The sequence below is a fragment of the Penicillium cosmopolitanum genome, assembly GCF_028827165.1.
Source record: "Penicillium cosmopolitanum strain IBT 29677 chromosome Unknown utg000009l:1.0-9042332.0:1.0-9050551.0, whole genome shotgun sequence".
NCBI classification, from domain to species: Eukaryota; Fungi; Ascomycota; class Eurotiomycetes; order Eurotiales; family Aspergillaceae; genus Penicillium; species Penicillium cosmopolitanum.
The window spans coordinates 827,268-846,815 of NW_026622679.1; the positions used below are offsets into that span (position 1 = coordinate 827,268).

The 19,548-nt window shown below is 48.4% G+C and overlaps 7 protein-coding genes across 7 annotated transcripts; 3 read left to right on the top strand and 4 right to left on the bottom strand.

Annotated features, from left to right (window-relative positions):
- Nucleotides 1–132: 132 nt before the first annotated feature.
- N7509_008377 (deoxyribodipyrimidine photo-lyase PHR1) lies at nucleotides 133–1,893 on the bottom strand (the record flags this gene model as incomplete). The annotated part of the gene is made up of 1 exon (XM_056633014.1): nucleotides 133–1,893. One exon carries the CDS (start codon nucleotides 1,891–1,893, stop codon nucleotides 133–135), a length of 1,761 nt encoding a protein of 586 aa, XP_056483634.1.
- A 1,121-nt stretch (nucleotides 1,894–3,014) lies between these two features.
- Nucleotides 3,015–6,183, top strand: N7509_008378 (Glycoside hydrolase family 2 N-terminal; the record flags this gene model as incomplete). The annotated part of the gene is made up of 4 exons (XM_056633015.1): nucleotides 3,015–3,558; nucleotides 3,614–5,000; nucleotides 5,050–5,185; nucleotides 5,335–6,183. 4 exons carry the CDS (start codon nucleotides 3,015–3,017, stop codon nucleotides 6,181–6,183), a joined length of 2,916 nt encoding a protein of 971 aa, XP_056483635.1.
- A 1,065-nt stretch (nucleotides 6,184–7,248) lies between these two features.
- On the bottom strand, nucleotides 7,249–9,065 carry N7509_008379 (sugar porter family MFS transporter; the record flags this gene model as incomplete). Its single annotated transcript, XM_056633016.1, has 4 exons — nucleotides 7,249–8,284; nucleotides 8,342–8,600; nucleotides 8,653–8,774; nucleotides 8,851–9,065. 4 exons carry the CDS (start codon nucleotides 9,063–9,065, stop codon nucleotides 7,249–7,251), a joined length of 1,632 nt encoding a protein of 543 aa, XP_056483636.1.
- Nucleotides 9,066–9,584: 519 nt separating this feature from the next.
- N7509_008380 (uncharacterized protein) lies at nucleotides 9,585–11,418 on the bottom strand (the record flags this gene model as incomplete). The annotated part of the gene is made up of 3 exons (XM_056633017.1): nucleotides 9,585–9,794; nucleotides 9,847–11,289; nucleotides 11,347–11,418. The coding sequence occupies 3 exons, from the start codon at nucleotides 11,416–11,418 to the stop codon at nucleotides 9,585–9,587; spliced, it is 1,725 nt and encodes a 574-aa protein (XP_056483637.1).
- Nucleotides 11,419–11,791: 373 nt separating this feature from the next.
- Nucleotides 11,792–13,364, bottom strand: N7509_008381 (glycoside hydrolase family 1 protein; the record flags this gene model as incomplete). The annotated part of the gene is made up of 2 exons (XM_056633018.1): nucleotides 11,792–11,919; nucleotides 11,981–13,364. 2 exons carry the CDS (start codon nucleotides 13,362–13,364, stop codon nucleotides 11,792–11,794), a joined length of 1,512 nt encoding a protein of 503 aa, XP_056483638.1.
- Nucleotides 13,365–14,208: 844 nt separating this feature from the next.
- Nucleotides 14,209–16,161, top strand: N7509_008382 (uncharacterized protein; the record flags this gene model as incomplete). Its single annotated transcript, XM_056633019.1, has 1 exon — nucleotides 14,209–16,161. One exon carries the CDS (start codon nucleotides 14,209–14,211, stop codon nucleotides 16,159–16,161), a length of 1,953 nt encoding a protein of 650 aa, XP_056483639.1.
- Nucleotides 16,162–16,668: 507 nt separating this feature from the next.
- N7509_008383 (uncharacterized protein) lies at nucleotides 16,669–19,247 on the top strand (the record flags this gene model as incomplete). The annotated part of the gene is given in 3 exon segments (XM_056633020.1): nucleotides 16,669–16,697; nucleotides 16,789–17,173; nucleotides 17,184–19,247. 3 exon segments carry the CDS (start codon nucleotides 16,669–16,671, stop codon nucleotides 19,245–19,247), a joined length of 2,478 nt encoding a protein of 825 aa, XP_056483640.1.
- Between the last annotated feature and the right edge of the window lie 301 nt (nucleotides 19,248–19,548).

A 19,548-nucleotide genomic window follows, 5' to 3' on the forward strand; every position in this document is an offset into this window, starting at 1 on the left:
CTCCATAATATTGAGTTTATTGTGAGATTGTGTTTCTGATTCGGATTCTATTCCTGCTCTGCTCTCCTTTCTGCTATACTCCTTCGTATTCAACGTATATCAATGTCTCACTCTTCTTCCCACTCCCCTATTCTACTCCTTATCCTTCTGAAGAGCACTCTTAAATCGCTCTAATGCCCGCGCTCGACTCTCCGCGTGATCCACGATCGGCTTGGGATACCCATTCTTCTCCGCCACCCCCGCCGCCTCTTTATTCCCATATGGATCATGAATCGCCTTGCCCCCAATCTCGCGCAGCTCCGGAACCCACTGCCGAATATACTCACCGTTCGGATCGAACCGCTCGCTTTGTCGGAGAGGGTTGAAAATCCGGAAGTAAGGCTGTGGATCAACTCCAGTGCTTGACCCAAATCCCCACCCGCCATGATTCGACGCGAAATCCCCGTCGATCAGATTCTCCATAAAGTATCGTTCACCGCGCCGCCAGTCAATCATCAGATCCTTCGACAGGAACGACGACACCACCATCCGCGTGCGATTGTGCATCCACGCGCAATGCCGCAGTTGTCGCATCGCAGCATCAACAATAGGAAATCCCGTCTTGCCATCACACCACGCTTGGAATTGATCCGCATCATACTCCCACTCGATGTTGGTGTGTTCCGGCTTGAAGCACTTGTTCATACAGATAAATGGCCAGTGCGCGAGGACATGCTTGTAAAAGTCCCGCCAAGCCACTTCACTGATCCAGGTCATGTATCCCTGGTCCCCACGATCGAGCCAATTCTTGTTCAACTGCTTCGCCGTCACTACCGCTGTCCGCGCGCTGAGGGCTCCACATGCAAAGTATGGACTGAGCAGCGACGTATTCTCTCCAGGGAGCACACTGCGCATCTCCGCATACTTGCGACCTTTTTCTTCCAGAAACTTTTCCAATCGACGCATCGCTTCATGCTCCCCAGCCGGATATAGCTCTTCGAATCGCTTCTTCTCCTCACTCGAGAGCTGCTTGCTCTTTGGTGAAACGGGAATCTGGCAGTCAAACAGGTCAGAGAATTGCTTCCGTGCGTCCCCGGGATTCGAGCCCGGCTCCTCGGACAACTCGAGGTAATCCGGATTCTCTTTGAGAAAAGCCAGCCAGGAGCGGAACCAGGGTGTATAAACCGCATACTGGTTCCCTTGCTGGCTACTCAGTGAACCTGGTGAGACCACACAGGTGTCGGGGGTGGGGGTGAAATCGATATCACTCGACGCACACAGTCGAACGAGCTTGGCATCACGTCGGAGCTCGTCAACCTCGTACTCGATATTCCCGCAGAGATGCTTCGCCTCCCACTTCTGGCATAAGTCAACCACGCGACCGGGGATTTGATTCCTCTTTTCCTGCGTTTCCATGTAGAGGGGGATATCGAGTTCGGCCAAGTCCCGCCGCAATCGCTCCAGGGTCCGCAATGTAAAGTCCACCCGGGCGGGACTCGTTGAGTGAGCCTCGAAGTCCTCTGGGGATACAATGTAGAGACCAATGAGAGGCACCTGGTTGTCGCGGGCGAGTTGGAACGCAGTATGTAGGCCCCGATTGTCGGATAACCGGAGGTCACTCTTAAACCAGTGAACCACCGCTTTACCGGCCTCAATGGAATGACGTTTGTCCGCGGTGTCGCGACACGCCTCTTGCAGTGTTTCAATGGGTCGCTGAATGGTGCCATTTGTGTATGCCTTGCATCGCTCATTGCTCATCTCCGGAGGGTAGAAGTCGCGTAGGACAATGCCAAAGTCTTCTGTCTGTTTCGCATTGGGGTGTGGTTCACGTAGGCCGGTGCGACCTTTCTTGGACGCGTGGCCGTTTGGTTTATTATCGACGTCCGCATCGGAGGTCTTGCGTTTCGGTGCCATCGTGCAGGCGGATGTAGAGATGAATTTGGATATAGAGGCACGGGGTCGCAGGGTTCGGGGAGATGGAGGTTTAAGTGGGTGTAGGAGTCGAGTGAGAACCTGAAGGTGGACAGGGGTGAATCGATGCATCGATGGGATCCGGGCAAACAGGCGCGCAGCCCCGGTTAAGAGAGGCTAGCATCCCATCGGCTGGTCTGAGACGCGTAGGATGTCATCGATCGAGCGATCGGGATTCTTGACGTCACCCGATCTGGAATCGCAGCGCGGTGCAATCCTGGCATTGCGGATGGAATTCCATGGTTCGAGCTGAGGAATTGAAGGAGTTGACCTCAGGCTACTAACAAGATGGTACTTGTCGTTGACCTGGTTGGTTTAATTGGTCTAATTGAATTGGATCACGGAGAGCTCGGGAGCTCTGGAGCTCTGGACATTCACGTGATGATGGTCTGCCCCGAAGAGTAGAACAGTATAGTATACAGCAGTAGTAGAGTTGTAGTAGTACCTAGGTAGTACAGATTGAAATTGAATAAAATACTACCAGTAGTACTCTATTGGATACAGGAGTATCTATGTATGTATACTACTTTCTAGCTACTAGCAGTAGCGAACGTGTGAATTCCAAGGTTATGAACCACGGCACTTGGACTTGAGGTACAAGTATATAATACCTGTAACTATATTCCCTAGTTACTTCATTGGTGCTCATGACTAGTACTAGTAGTAGTATATACTAGTAGTATTACTATCACTACGAGTTATTACTCGTACTAATACTCCTAGGTTACTCGTACTATAGTTACTATTCGAATTCGTATCCATAAATTCTCCGCGGAAAATTGAGGCCGTAGTTAAAGCCCCGGAGTGGAGTCTACCATGAGATCCTTGGCATCCATGTGTTGGCATTGTCAGAGATATAGCAAATTACAAGTGGAACACAGCCTTATAATACCTAAATGTTCGAGCTCAAGTTCTTGTCGCATTGGATTCCTCCGCGGGTAGCTTGTCCCCAATCTTCAGGTCAAGATGGCAAAATTGCAAATTTCCAACCTCTCCACAACTTACTTAAAGGTGGCCACTGTCACTCTTTCATAGATCACTGGTCGCAATACAATATCGCAGTTATGGGTTCATACGCTTCGGACCTCCCTGATTACTGCAATGAGCAGGTTTTTCAGCGCAATCGTTTGCCCACCCGATCTTATTGGATCCCCCAAGATGCTCTTCTTTTGAATGGGAGCTGGGATTTCCAATACGCACCAACGCCATTTCATCAAGTTAACGAGTGGAATCCCATTCAAGTGCCGGCTCATTGGCAATTGCAAGGTTACGGCACGCCTCATTATACCAATGTCCCCTATCCCTTCCCGGTCGACCCACCCTTCGTTCCCACCGAAAATCCAGTCGGCACTTACAAAAGGTCGTTCCGAGTTCCATCATCCTGGACGGTTCCTTCCCAGATTCGATTGAGGTTCGATGGTGTTGACAGTGCTTTCCACTTGTTTATCAATGGAAAGGAGATTGGATACAGCCAAGGAAGTCGAAATCCTGCCGAGTTCGATATCACCGACCATGTTCTCCTCGAGGAGGACAATGAGGTGATTGTTCGGGTATACCAGTACTGTGATGGGTCGTATCTGGAAGATCAGGATCAATGGTGGTTATCAGGTACGTGAATAGAAATCCACGGGGAGTATGGAATTTCTTACCAACCCTGTTCAAGGTATCTTCCGGGATGTCTACCTTCTAGCTTTCCCAGTTACCGCCAGAATTGAGGACTTCTTTGTCCAGACTTGGTTGGACGAAGATTATAAGGATGCCACATTGCAGATTAATCTTCAGCTTCACCTCGAAACTACATCGACAATTGATATCAAGCTCCGGGACCGTGATTCCTCGCTCATCGGACAGACGCAAGTGTCAGTATCTGCTGAATCTCCACCCCTACAGCTCAAACTGTCTGTGTTGTATCCTCGGAAGTGGACTGCAGAAACACCCTATCTTTATGACCTCAGCATTGATCTTATCGCCCCAAATTGCAAGCCTCAAGTGATTCATCACAAGGTCGGCTTTCGGCAGGTAGAGCTTTTGAATGGAAATATCACAGTTAACGGCAAGGCCATTCTTTTCCGAGGCGTCAACCATCATGACTTCCACCCATTAGATGGACGCGCAGTATCACTGGAGTTCCTCAGACACGATCTCATCTTAATGAAGCAACACAACGTCAATGCCGTTCGCTGCTCCCATTATCCTTCCCACCCCGGATTTTACGACCTCTGTGACGAAATCGGTTTGTGGGTGATTGATGAAGCCGATCTAGAATGCCATGGCTTTATTCGAGGTGATGTGGACATGAAGAACGTACCTCAGGAGATCTGGCAGAAAGACGGGGCCGATTCAATTGAAGAGTATCTCAGTCCTACACTGGCCAAGTACACCAGTGACAATCCCGCTTGGCGCGGTGCATATCTGGACCGAATTGAACAAATGCTTCAAAGAGACAAAAATCACCCCTCAATCATCATCTGGAGCCTCGGGAATGAGGCGTGGTATGGTTGCAACCAAGTCGTCATGTACGAGTACGTCAAAAAGCATGATCCCACACGGCTTGTCCATTACGAAGGAGATAGGAAGGCCGAAACGACAGACATGTGTTCATACATGTACCTTGAACTCGAGAATATGGAACGGAAGGCACTGGCGGAAGGTGATGAGTTCACGAAGCCCATAATCCTGTGTGAGTACGGAATGGCACTTGGGAATGGACCAGGTGCATTGGAGGAATACCAGGAAATGTTTCACAAACATCGACGTTTGCAAGGAGGATTTATCTGGGAGTTTGCAAATCTCGGGTTGTGGAAGGAAGACAAAGGATATTACGCCTATGGAGGAGACTTTGGCGACCATCCAAATGATGCAACGTTCGCCTTGGATGGGCTTGTCCTGTCAGATCACTCACCCGGCCGTGGCATTATCGAATTCAAGAAAGTCATCGAGCCGGTTAAAGTCAGTGTCACTGATGGCAATGTGTCGCTTCATAACCTACACGATTTTGATTGCCTCGATAACCTTACACTTGTTTTGGAACTATCAAAATTCAATGGCCGGTAAGTCTTACTTCTACCTTTCAGCCAGTAACTACTGATCACAAGGCAGTGAACTGGAGACAATTCTTCTGGATCGCAAACCATGTCCTACCGCCAGGCCGTCTGAGACAATCACCATGCCTCTCCCAAAGCTTCACGATATAGAGAAAGATGTTGTGGAATGCCACCTGAGTATTAGCCTTCAGGTAAATAATCCTACAGTATGGGCACAAAGTGGCCATGAAGTCGCTTGGTACCAACACCTAGTCACAAGACGTGAATGGCCAACCATGTCCACCCCGGCTCAGCAAATGCCGATTGAAGTTCAAGAATCTACAACCTCCTGGGTGCTTAGGGGGGTCCAACTTTTCTCATTCAGTTTGACCGGATCAGAGGCTGTTTAACTGACTGGAGACTGGGTGGCCAATCTGTCATCACCTCGCCACCAACCCTTGGAGCCTGGAGACCCGCAACAGAAAATGACAAGAAGTATGATGCTGTGCGATGGAGCGAATTTGCCCTGGATAATCTTCAACGTCGCATAATCTCCGCCTCTATGCGATCATTTAGCAAGGACCGTCTGGATATCATCGTCGAGGCTTATATCGGGGCTGTCATGCGGGACTGGGGATTTGTGACCACAATAATCTACTCGGTCTACGGGGACGGCACAGTTATCATAGACCACCATATTCGTCCTCGGGGATTCCATCCTTCTATTCTCCCCCGATTGGGTCTTGATATGCAGCTAACCCCAGATTTCGAGACTGTCGACTGGTTTGGATGTGGACCGGAGGAGTCCTATGCGGATAAACGCAATTCTCAAAAGGTAAGCTTGCACAGTCGAACCCCTGATCAACTCTATACGCCATACGAATATCCACAGGAGAATGGTAATCGCGCAGGAACCCGCTGGCTTCGGCTAGCAGGTAATCGGAATATCGGGCTGGTAGTTGCGCGAGTGGATGAATCTGGGAATGCAGGGGAGGAGTTTGACTTTGCGGCCCTCCATTACACTGGCATCAATATAGCTGATGCAAGCCATCCGACAGACTTGGACAGGCGGGAGGATGTATTTCTTCGACTTGATGCTGCGCACGCAGGTTTGGGAACTGCGCGGTGTGGCCCTGCGACGCTTGACAAGTACCGAGTTCCATGTCGCGAGACCCGTTTTGCATTTGTTTTCAAGCCGAGTTCAATGTAAGAGTCCAATAGGATCGTTCATTTTTATATCATTCTTGAGTTAATTTTGATTATAATGTGTGCTTTATAAATAAGACTCCAGAAACCTATATCCCTTAGTGGCTTTCATGTAATGCTGACTTTCACAAAATACCACTTTTAATTCTTTGAGAGGAAATCAATACGAATGCAAATGATCCGTAATAGCAGAGAAAATAGCGAATAAAATGACAATCTATATTTATGCTCCAAGCAGGCTTCAAATTTAAATGGGTATGGGTTCAGCAGGGCTGTGTTGCTTGACAGGTAACGTGGAATACCCCTACCCGCCATTCCCCCAAGCCGCCATAGTTAACGCAGTAAATTACAACTCAATGTTTAAACAACACTTGCTTCTTAATAGAATCCTGAATATTATAGTTTTTTATATCATTCTTTATATCTTTATTTAGGTAGATAATCTTAAATCTAAATTTTACTCTCAAAATATTTTTTTTTTATATATGGGGCAAAAATACCGTGTAATTTTTGTATTGGATGTAAATAATGAATTAAATTACTTCAAAAAAATAATCTTTTTATGTTACTCAAGGATAGCCACCATGCCAAAATTCAACTTGAATAAAGTTGTTGTTATTGAGATATTGTGAGTTGTAATTTACTACGTTAACTATGGTGTTCGGGAAAATGGCGGCTTGGGGGGGGATGGCGGGCAGCGGGTATTCCACGTTATTCAACACCCGTGAGAGCAAGAAGCTCAAGTTGCAACAATCAGTTTTCAATTTTATGGATGCAACGCTTACAAGCGCCATACTATGAGTATTTTCTTTAGCGCAGAGCACGGTGGACATAGTTACTATTCTATGGTCGCAACTATGGAGAAGTCTTACCGGTGAATTATTTGACATTGAGTTATAAAGCCCCCTTCCCCTGCGCAAGGCCTCGACAGCAACTATCCATACTGAGGCAGAATGTATTCAAGATTACCTAGGTATAAACCAAACCTCCCCGCCTTCCTTATGCCTAAAGGGCCCAAAGAGCCCCTTTTCTCGAAAGCCCGACAGCCCCCGAGGATGAGGTTGACCACTTATACTTCCGATTGCTTATCCCCGACATGAAGAGTGTTGAGTACAGTTTGAAGATCTTTAGCCTGGAGACTCCGTTTGACAGGATTAGGTGCCTGGAAGACCTCGTCAAGCTCTTCCAAGGTCCTGTCTTTCGTTTCCGGCCAGAAGAGGTAGATGAAAGCCACCTCGAACAGATCCCAGCCAATAAAGACGATGTAAAAGTAGTATTTGATTTTCTCGAAAGCCGGACCGGAGCCGTACTGGATGATGGCGGAAGCACAGGCTGTAAAAAACTGGGCCAGGGCCTTGCCCTTTGCACGTGTGTTGGCGTCGAGGCACTCAACGACGTACATGGGGGACAGCGGAGTCCACGCAAACGAGTATGTAATGCCGAAGAGGTAAATAAATGCGATACTTGCGTTCGCAGTCGAGCCTTGTTCTGGGTGCTCAGATGCAACCTTCGAAAGAGGCGTTAAGATGGCAAGAAAAATGATGCAGCAGATGAGACTGGATATGAGGAGTGGACGTCTACCGGCCCTGTCAAGGAACATCGTTCCCGTGATCGAAGCAACGAAACAAAGGGGTGCGTTGATGCCGTTAAGAAGAAGCTTTCGACTCTCTGAAGTGATACCTGCGCTCTCCAGCATGACGGGAAGATAGTAGCTAGTGGAGGAGTTGCCGGACCATTGACCGAATACAGCCATTGACAGAACACAGATCAGGCGACGACGCTGAGATCTGGTCTTCCAAAGCTCTCTGTAGTCCCACCACCTTTTGTCCGATCCCTCGGTTGAGATCTGGAGCACCATCTCAGCCATCTGTAATTTAACGATGGGGTGATCTGGGCTACCCTCGCCGTGGTATCTTGCGAGAACATTCCGCGCTGATTCGGTTTTTCCATGGCTAACGAGCCACCGAGGGGACTCTGGTAAGAACCAGACAGCCAGAGCAATAATGCCACTTGCAATGAATTGACAATACAGAGGGGTTCGCCATCCATTAGCCTGGGTCTTTGTTCCGTATACCACCCAGGCTGCAACGATAGATCCGATGTACCTGGTCAAGAATAAGTAATTGTTTTTTTAAGGGATCCAGTTAGCTCTCCTTGCTCACCAGAAACAATTGTAAAGACCGGACAAAGGACCACGCCAGGCGGGATGGGCCATCTCGCCGACATATATGGGTCCATTGACATTGACAAAGGAGACCCCGAATCCTAGGACGAAACGCCCACCCATGAACATTCCATGATTGATCGCCCGGGAAGCTATTACGGTCCCAAGCATGACGATGACTGCGCCAACAAACATACCACATCGTCTTCCCCATCGATCACTAACGGGACCAACGAATGGAACCGCGCACGCAGTACCTATAAGATTTAATTAGAGCCTGTTTTCACATCCGGATAAGATTGAAGGTACCGATGCTGTAGATGGCAAATATAATACCGGTGCTGGAGGACGCGCTCACCCTAAAATCCACATTGTAAGCCAGACGATTGCAACGATAGGGAAACTGGAGGAACTCACATATGGAAATAGTCCTGATAAGAAGTCATGGCATTGATTCCACTGAATTTTTCATAAGTTAAATTCATCATGCCCTTGGGTGTTACTTACCCCATCACAGCACCATCGAAGCCGTTCACCGTTGCGCAAAGGTATCCAATCAACAAACAGCCGTACAAGCGAATCATGCCCAGAGTCCAGAGCGACGGTTCTATGTTCCCAACACCATTGGCCAGCTCAGCTGCCTCGTCAATATTGACTTGAACAGGTGAACTGGAGTGCTCAGCATGTTGGGTGCCTGTTCCCATTTCCCAGATCTTTGCCATTGTTAAGAATATGGATGAAGATCAAATAACTTGAAAGCAACATGAATTTCTCGACAACCTTGGAAGATATATTATTTCCAGAAGTGGAGTCTCCACCCTCGCCTCACGTGGAATGCAAGGTCTGAGAATCCGGGGTATTCGCATCCGAAAAAAGTGAAAGAAATCTTTGTGGCACTACCAAACCTTGGAACCCTATTTATCCGCGGAGAAATGCACAACCGAATAGCGTTTGTCTCTAATTTACCGAAGCTACGGTTTGACCGTGGACCACATTCGGATCTTAAACTACTAATAGTCTTTAATTCATCGAATTGAGTCCGTATGCATCTATGCGATAATACCTGTGGTGCCCACGTACGCCACCATGAACGACGCTTGCACAAAGTAACGAAATTGCGATCCAAAGTGCACAGATGTTGAAAAAGTTGGAGCTTTCAAAAGCAATCTAGAGCTTAGACTAGACATCTGACATAAAGGTCTAACTCTGCTACTCTAGCCGAATCCATCGCCACGTAAGAATCACCCGAGAGCTTCCTCCCGCCGCGACTCAGCTGTTTTCTCGCCCAGTTCCCTCATTTCGACCAAGACATCTGATGACTTTGAATCGAGCCTGGAAAGTATATCCAGAAGCCGTGTAAATAAATGATTGGCTCGTACTCGGATATGCCCATCCTCCACTTGGTCAAGCACCTCGAGAAGCATACTGCCTACTAGACGAATTCTCTCGACCTAAAGTTTCTATTTAGCGAATTAATATCAGAATCAATGTTCTTGTGCTCACCGTTGGCTCCCCTTTCACCAATAAAAAGACAAATGGTATATCATCCAGAGTTTGGACAAAGTCCTGAATTATCCCAACCTTTGTCATTTGGAAGGTGATAGGCTGGTTGTTCAAGCCCATGATATCGCATAATTCGGAATCAAGGCATTGTTGTAGAATGAGTAGTCGTAGACACTGGAATGATACCTGAATCGTACATCTTTGAACCCAAAAGGCTGTCTTCTGGAACTGCGCTCCATCCCCGTCGTTACGAGAAAATATTACATGAGAAGCCTGTAGCCAATATGGAAGGTTGTCCATGATTCCTAAAAATTCCATGTATGCTTTTGACAATCGTGATTTTTCGGCGTCATTTACCTGAGCTTTGCACTTTCTCATATCGAGCAATAACGCGGCCGCCGTCGACCAAAGACGAGGAATAAGATGGAAGGAAAACAGCATGCGCTCCTCGAACATCACATCACTCCACGCTGCGGTAGTATCAAATTGAGAAATTATTGGTTTTCTCCCAGGGGTGCATATTGTCGCTTCTTCGTTATACAGCAGTTCATGTAGATGAAAGGGGCGACTGCGAATGCACAACGATGCCTGATCCGCTGCATATATTTGCCAGTATATATGGCGTAGTAATTGGCACTCAAGGGGATCGTGAGACTGAAGGGCGTCTTCCCTGTAGAGACGCATGTTTGTGATGAGCAGCGCCGCTTGACCAAGAATATGATACGTTAACCTTGTTTTGCCGGTAATATTCTGCGAGGCGGTGGTATGAAAAATTCGCGTGACAATTGAAGATGAATCCGGGTTCTCCACATCGTAGTCCTCAAACACTTTCAGCATTCCGCGTGATGCATCAAGACACGGCTTCGCGATCAAATGCCGATACGGCAATAGTGAGTTTGGGATTACCGATGCGACTGACGCACATAATCCACTGAGAAGAGCAAAAGCCCGCATATGCGCCACCTCCTCTCCAGTTGTAAGTGCGGCGAATAGCCTCGTGTTGGCGCCAGAAAAGAAGGTGGCTGCGTATTCCCGCAGAGTGGGCTCATGCACGATCGGAGCAGTGGGAAAGGTGTATTGCATGTAGAGATAGATGCAGCGGTCCACAATGTCAAATGGCACCAATGAGGCTGACACAAAGCTCATCAAATCCAATAAGCGGTCCCTAATGGCCTGTGCGGACAGAGATGCAGAGGTCTGCTCCATTCCAACCAATGTTGGCGATGTCATGTTTCCTAGATCTCCAGGGTGTGAAACCACTGTATTCCCCGTCGGCATTGGATTCACCCACAAAGAATCCAGAACATTGTTGTCCAATGCAGGCGTTGCATTTGGTCGTTCTAAGGATGACTTCTGGACCCTTTTGGGTCCCCGCTTTTTGGGGACAGTTGTATAGTGGCAGGCAAGCCCAGATGTTCGGCAATTTGCACAAATCTCCAGTGTCTGTTTCCATGTTAGTCTGATCTCGGGAATGAGACTCCGTGTTGCCTCCGTACTCACATCGCATTTGACCTTTCGACGTTGGCACGGATCGCATGCACGAGTTGCCGCTAGACGCCGCAGGGGTGACATTTTGACAAACCGTTGAGGCTGACAGAAGATGAAAAGAAGAAGTTGAGGGAAATTCCGCGGACAAATATGCGATTTCCCCACAAATACGCCACAAGCCAGGCTCCAGACCATCTCTCCATACCCCGCAGCGGCAGTGATTGGACTGGACTGGACCCCATTGTATTTTTGGGAATTTTCAAGATCCTGAGACATGTTCCATAGCCCCATCTATACTCTCCAGGGCTGAGAATCTGGGAACCGTATGAATGGCCAGCCTAAGATCTCAGACTACCCAGGCAAGTAAGAATGGCATAAATAGATGTGTGTGTAAAAATAAGAAATACTAGCAATTTTTCTGTTATAATTTCACGTCTAAATGCAAAGCGTTCATTTACTATGACTTTCTCCTACGTTCTATGAAGGTATCCCGCAAGTAATATCCCGAATTCTTCATAGTCCGCTCCAAAGTCTGAAAGTCAACATGAATAATGCCAAAGCGAGGCCCATAACCAGCAGACCACTCTAGGCAGGCGAAAGTGTGTTAGTTCGACATATAGTCCTGTTTAGCCTCCAAGAAACGCACCGTAGTTATCCATCAAGCTCCAAGCATAGTAGCCATCAACGGCAACTCCATCTTCATATATGGCACGGGAAATCGCGTCTAGGTACAAGCCAAAGTACCACCGTCTGAACTTATCATCAACGGCTGTGGAGATATTTTCCTCGCCCGAACAAGGACAGCCATTCTCCGTGACAATAATAGGTAGCCGATATCGCTTCCAGATCCAATTCAGCAACTTCCGAAAGCCTTCTGGTGCAACCCGAAGCCAAGCTACCCCCGAAACAGGCCCAATCTCTTTACCCTCACTGTTGATTGAAAGCTCCTCCGTGTTGCCTGTCCAGTCATCCTCGGCCGGTGGATCAGATAGCGCACGTATAAACTTGGTGGAATAGTGATTCATTCCGTAGTATGTGTTGACAGGTGCAGCTCGCTGGAGGAGCTCGCGCTGCTTGGTTGTAAATGTAGGAAGTCGGTCACCCAAGTAAGCGCGCATGGCAGGAGGGTAGTCCGCTCCAAGAAAAACGGGGTCCCCGAACCAAGCAATGTAAAAGAGTAATCGGCGCTCGGTGGCATCGCGATCTTGGCTGCTCGCCTGATCATATGGTTCGTAATAATGGCCGTTCAGTACAATGGAAATCTCCCCATTTTGAGACTCGCGAAATTCATTCGCGTACATCAAAGCGACCGTGGCGTGGGAGAGAATGATAGTGTGCCCGACGATCCAGGGCTCCGTTTTTGTATCAGTTCCAGCCTCACGACAGTGCCCAGGAGCCAGAGTTCCATTAAGGTGGGCGAATATGGAAATGATATACGGCTCGTTGAATGTCACCCATTTCCGAATGCGATTTCCGAACCGACTGAAGCATAGATGCGCGTAGTTTTCAAAGTCCGCTTGGAATTCTTCAGTGTTGAGAAAGGCTCCATAACGGTCGTATATTGACTGAGGTGCATCCCAGTGGTAGAGAGTCACCACGGGTGCAATATTATGAGCCAATAATTCATCGATCAGATTGCTATAGAATGCGATGCCTTGCTCATTGATTGGGTCGTTACGGCCCCCCATTGGAATGATGCGGGACCACGCAATTGAGAACCGATACACATCCACTCCGAGGGAAGCCATGAGCTTGATGTCCGCTGTTGTTCGATTGTAGTGGTCACAAGCAACATCTGCGTTCTCCCCATTGGTTCGAGAAGGACTCAGATGAGAGAACGTATCCCAAATAGATGGGCCTTTCCCATCTTGACTGGCACCCCCTTCAATCTGATAGGCCGCTGTAGCGGTTCCCCATTGGAAATCCTGTGGCAACGGAAGTTCCTCCACTTCCAAAGTATATGCGGGGGTGTTGTGGTCTACGACTAGATCACTTGCATTAAACATGCCAGCCTCTAGCTCCTGAGACATGATGTTGAACGTTTTACTCAGATACCACTGATACTAGTAGTACCTATAACAAGTCTGAGAGAACAAGACCTGGGAACCTTGAAATATATACCACCAGGTACTATTTTATTTCCAAACTTGAAACCTCAAGCATACCTAGGTACTAGTAGTAGCCTAGTAGGTATACGGACACCTGATATTTCTCCATGGAATTCGAGGCCGAAGCTGGCCTAGTACATTCCGGAAGTCTCCACATGATATGTACGGAACAAGCCCTGTTTGGGGGCTTTGGTAAAGAATCGCCACTAGATAAAACCGCGGAGAGATGTGAAAACCGGAGAAATTACGAATTACTTAGGCAGGTATGGATGAATGCATTGTCCATCATTCTTACACCCGCTCCGCAAATTTTCTGATGCCTAAATCTCCGGGGTATTATAATGTGGAGTGCGGCTCGGGTAGCTTGGAAGGGGCTGTTTTCGTTGGTCAATAATCTGATTTAGATTCGTCGTGGAGCAACAAACAGCAGTCCAGTACATTCTCATACGTACTACCTATGTCGGTATCAGTGGAAAATTAGTAGTAACGCATTGTCAGATCGTATCATTGTAACTTAACCACATGTATGCTCGGACCTCGGAAACTTGAAATGGCTCACTGAAAATATCCATGGATACCAGTACTAGTCCTGGAAGTTCTAATACGATCCTGGCCGTACTTGTGGTCGACAATCATGCAGTCCTTCTGAACCCCCCTCTCCGATTGGGCTTTCTGCGGCGAAGTATTTCTAACAAACCTTCGTGAATATCTCGATCGGCAGCAGTAATTGAGGTATAAAGCATAGTCATTCTGCTACATCTTTAAAATGAATTCTCTTGTATCGCGCGTAACCCCAATATGTACTTTTCAACCATTTTCTTGGGGGGGCTTGCTCATTTCAGCAGCCCAAGCAAACCCATACACCCAGGCGAGCCTACAACCAGTCACAAAGCGTGCGGGTCAGCATGAGCCCATCAAGGTGATCGAACTACCCCTGCCTCCAGTCACTCTCAATGAAACCGAGGGCGGGTGTACCCGACAAGTGAACCCGCATGGGACTGGATGTATTGGCGCAAACTCCTCCAATCTGCTGAGCGGAAACTTTCTTCCGGATGGAGATCATGTCACAGCTTCTTTAGTGTTTACTGGAGCACCGGCTTCCCCTGATCCAAGAAGTAACTATACTGGCCTCAACTTGATCATTGTTCGTACCAATGGAACACTGTTCCCGAACGGCGACGCTTGGAAATGTATTACCTGTGGCGTGCCGACGGATCAGCAATATGGGCTCACATCGTCAATGGACTATCAATACCCCCAAGCGTTTGCAGATGGTACTCGTGTTCTAGCGGGGAGTTATATCATCGACTGCGGTACTGCACAGCTGACTAGCCCCGAGTGTTCCCCGGACAAGGTTCACATCTATCCCCTTCGCTGGAATACTTCCCCCACTGGCTCGGGGGCTGGGGGGTCCATTCGTGAGCTTCGAAAACACCCAGATGATATTCATCTGACTTTCAACGCAATCTCCTACTCTGGTTCTACCGTGTCCCAAAATGCATATTTTGCACGGTTGCAATTCAACCCTGCACCTAAGAACGGAACACCGCTCACGCCGAGATACGATCTGGTCAATGTGACTGGGCTGTACTCCCCTGAATCTGCATCTATGTTTTCCTTCAATGGAGATAATATGACGATCAATGACCAGGCTATCACGGTGGGAGAGGTACGCGGCCTGAATGGACTGGGTGACGAAATCCAGTACCTTGGATTCCCTGCGGAATCTTGCAACATTGACATCTTCAACATCAGCTTGAAGAGTGGAAAAGTTGCTCGAATGACGTACGGACCCGAATATGTCGACCCGTTCGATATCTCCCCAGATGGTAAATGGGCTGTCATAATGGACACTACGACTACCAATCGAATGATGTTTCTGTCAGGGATGAGGGGGGGTTCCACCTCTCATCGATTCGCTCCTCACCGCTGCTATATCATCCATCCGGAACAATGGTGGGCGATGTTTTTTGTACCGTGGATCTACGATCGTGAAGTTCAGTATGTCAATTCCGATCGCAGCTATGAAGGGCAGCAGATCAATTCTGGCGGCGATGGAAGCCCAGGTAGTGTGAATGATCCTTTTTGGAACGGAGGCGCTGATCCTCGATGGTCCCCGGATGGTACCAAGATTGCATACTTCCAACTACTTACCACAGCCCCGGACTGCGGTGGGAGTAATCCATTACCTTGTCCTGTGTCGACTGTTTCGGGTGGCCGCACCGCCCGGCTCATGCTAGCAACTTTAACTAGCCGCAAGCCCCTGAAAAGGGCCAGGGTGCAATCCGCCTCTGATATTGTCCCTTGGGGCGATCCATATGTTCCAGGGAGCATGGCACCAGCAGCATTTAGGCTTCCATACGGCAACTTCTCTTTAGCTGGTAAAGTGAGCGGTCATGCTGATGTGGCTTTTATTGCCAACGGCGCTGGGACTGCACTGGAGACAGTCGACGTCACATATCACAACTACTCAGACAACGGAGAAAATTTCATTAAAGGTAGCGAGAAAGTGACTGCCTTGTACCCCAACGCTACTCTGATTCACGTCGATTGGGTTTCCAACTTATCTTCCACTGGGATTAGCAAGAGTACGAAAGTCACCAGCCCCGGTGGGTTCCAGTTTGAGATTGACATCGAGAATAACAAGTTTTACGCAAAGGGTACCTTGACTACTACTGTTAATGGCGTGATCTATCAGCAGCCCTGTAATGGTTGCTGAGATAGGTGGATTTTCTATGCAGTGAAACTTGGTGCTATCACCAAACATCAAGGCTCAGTTTCGACTGGCTGAGTGTTATGGTGCCTAGGGCTCATTTTTGATTTAAACGAAGCAAGGATACGTGGTGTACTAGTATTTGATTTATTTCATCGGCTATGGATCACATCTATACGCGTATACTGTTCCCGAATGGGATCATACGGCAGTATTAAAGGCTGTACAGATTGATGAAATATTACCGGAAATTTAACCAAATTATGACCGTACATGCATCGTACTGGATCGACCGTACTCGTATATGTCTGTGAATGAGTTTTTTTCCTGTCTCGGGCGCCGATCTCGGGACCCGCTACGGAGTATACTACGATAGTACTATACATATCAGCCCCCTTTTCTCCACTCTTAAGTTTGTTGCCCAGATTATGGCGCAGGAAAAATGCTCAAGTACTCAGTCTTCGGAATGTCCAATTCAAGTTCTCATCAGCACTGCTTTTCAGGATTTCAACTATGAAGACAGCTTTTATCCCTGCCCTCTTGTTGGCGGGCGGGAACCTTGTCACAGCTAACAACCAGTTGAGTCGCCATATCATACATGCTTGCCACCTATCATACTAATACTTCACCTAGATCTAGTTTCAATGCACAATACTTCGCCTTGGGCCGGAGCCTTCAAAAGCCGAACACCCCCTACCATGGGTTTGTGTTGACACCTGATTCACCTTACGCGACCCTCGACTACGGGGCTGAGGTGGCCGGCTTCCCTACCTTGGAAATCACCAATATCGACGGCCCAACACAAATTGAGGTCAAGTACAGTGAGCAGCTCAGTGGATTAGCCGAGCCTTTCAGCGACGGTCCCAGCTTGTTTGTGGCCAGTCTTGCCAACTCCTTCCGCGTGGAAACCTTCAATATAACTAGTGCTGGGAATTTGAGCTCCAAGCTGTTGCAGGGGGGGCCAACGCTGGCAAAGTATTCGCTTGCTTACTCAGAACACGGTAGAAATTCGATCAGTGTCATTTAAGTCATCTGTCGGTGCGGTGGACACTGATAATCTTCCCGGATCTTTCCACTCGTCAAACAAGTTGTACAATGAGATCTGGAGTCTGGGTGCTCGTGCAGTCTCCCTATCATGCTTCGACGCAGGGTCACAGAAGCCTACCATGGAGGTCTCTGCCCAAGGATCCAAGGTATCCAGCAGCCTCCCCAACTACTCGTCTTTGACCTACAACTTCACCGAATACGACATGGAATTCGATGCCAAGATTGCTCGAGGGGGCTTTATCTGGTCAGTCGGCTACAATTTCGGCATTCGATCCTCCGGAGGCATTTTAATCAATTTGGCCGGCAAATACCCAGAAGAGACGACCTACGTCAACACAAACAAGACACTATTTCCCCCTTCTACAATAACCTTGGCCCACGGAGTGAGCTTTGTCAACCAAACCACTTTGACATCCTACAAACTGGCCTCATTCAAAGTTCCATTCGATCTAGAAGAAAGCTTGTGGCATCGAATCTCGACTAGTGTTCGGTCCAACCATTTGGCTGTTAGCGTGAACCAGACCCAACTATTCAATGTCTCCTTATCTAGCTATTATGTAGGTGGATCGTCAATCTCAACCTCTGGTGCTTTTGGTTTTGGTGCATGGCAAGATCAGTCTGCCTACATTCGTGGAGTCTACGCCCGTGATACCACTGGAAACATGATTTATCACAACTCCATGACAAACGCCGCCCTTGTTCTCCCCGAGTACGGCCAGCATGAGAACTACTTCCCAACCTGTGTGGATGGCGCGAAGCGCGATCGTCTGGCCTGGCTTGGAGACTTCCTGCATACCACAAGAATTATTGGCGTCACAACTAATCGCAGCGATCATATTACTGGCACCTTCAAGCTGCTTCTTAGCGGCCAACTTTCTAGCGGCCAGCTTCCCATGGCCCCATCCCTTGGCTATTCACCGGATATTGCGCCGAAAACCTTTGCAGTCAGCGGGATCGCATATCTGCTGCCGGACTATCAGATCCTCGCCCTCATCTCCTTTGTTTCTTACATGGAGCATACCAACGACACTGCATTCGCCTGCGAACACTGGATCGCGTGGAAGGCTGCAGTTCAATGGCTTGCAGAGTATCGCGACGAGTCCACTGGACTCATTGACTTTTCGCAATTCGGCAATGCCTTCCTGGGCCCCAGCAGTGGCTCGGCCGTCAACGCCGCCTCTATCGAGGCATTCAAGGGCATGGCCTCTGTTGCTTCAGCCATTGGAGATGCTTCATCGGCTAATAAGTGGGCTACAATTTACAAATCTCTCCAAGCAACTCTCAATGCTCACCTGTGGAGTGAGGAATATGGTGTCTACTCCATCCAGGAGTCACAACCCGGGAACTTCTCTATTTCTGCTCTCGGTTTTGCCATCACGTCCGGATCAGCCAATGCCACCCAGATCAACCTCGCATTGTCTAAATTACATTCTCTCAAGCTGGGACCGGGGTATCGTGACTCGAGTCTGGTCGCCTCATCGGATTTGGACGCCAACCTGTCACCCAATACCAATGGCTTCCTTCTCCCAGCTCTCCTACAGCAGAAGCAAGCAGCTCCGGCCAAATTCCTGCTGAACAACCTATGGGGCGCAATGGTCAGTAACGACACTACCAAATCGGGTTCTACTTGGGAGTATGTGAACCAGAAGTCCCAGCCGGGGTATGGCCAGTTCACCTCTCTGAGCCACCCTTGGGGCGGAGCTGCGACATACGCACTTACAAACTATGTGGCTGGTATTCGGCCGGTGAGCTTTGGATATAAGTCGTGGATCGTTGAGCCAGCCTACGCAGGATTTGGATTGGATGAAGTGAGCGCCACGGTCCCCACACCCCATGGACCTTTGAGCGTTGCATGGACGGTGAGGAGCAGTGTAGTCACAGTTACTATCGATGCTCCGGCGGGAACAACTGGAAAGCTAGTCTTGAGCCAGGGCTGGGCGTGCCAGGGTGAATTCGCGAGCCAGAACTGTGATAAAATCAAGGATTTTGTCCATGAGATTCAGAGTGGAGGTTTACATCACTTCACTCACTCAGTGAGGGCTTGAGTAAGTTCTGACGGGGCCGTTTTTTGATGTGTCTCATGTCATTTAGCTATTTACCAGGCCATTATCCTGTTCTACTGCTCGGCTATTTGGCAACATTTAAAAAACCGACCGATTTGTCTCTCCGTAAGATATGTTGAATGGTCCTTTTTAAATTAGGCACTGCACTTGTATTCTCACCTTTACATCACTTTCCCATTCTAGTGCCTTCTTGCGCAATCTTCCGATTTATGTATCTAGCTGGGCTACGTACCGTATCGGATGATCGTATGGTATTCGAATACGCTACATCTTACGATTTCTT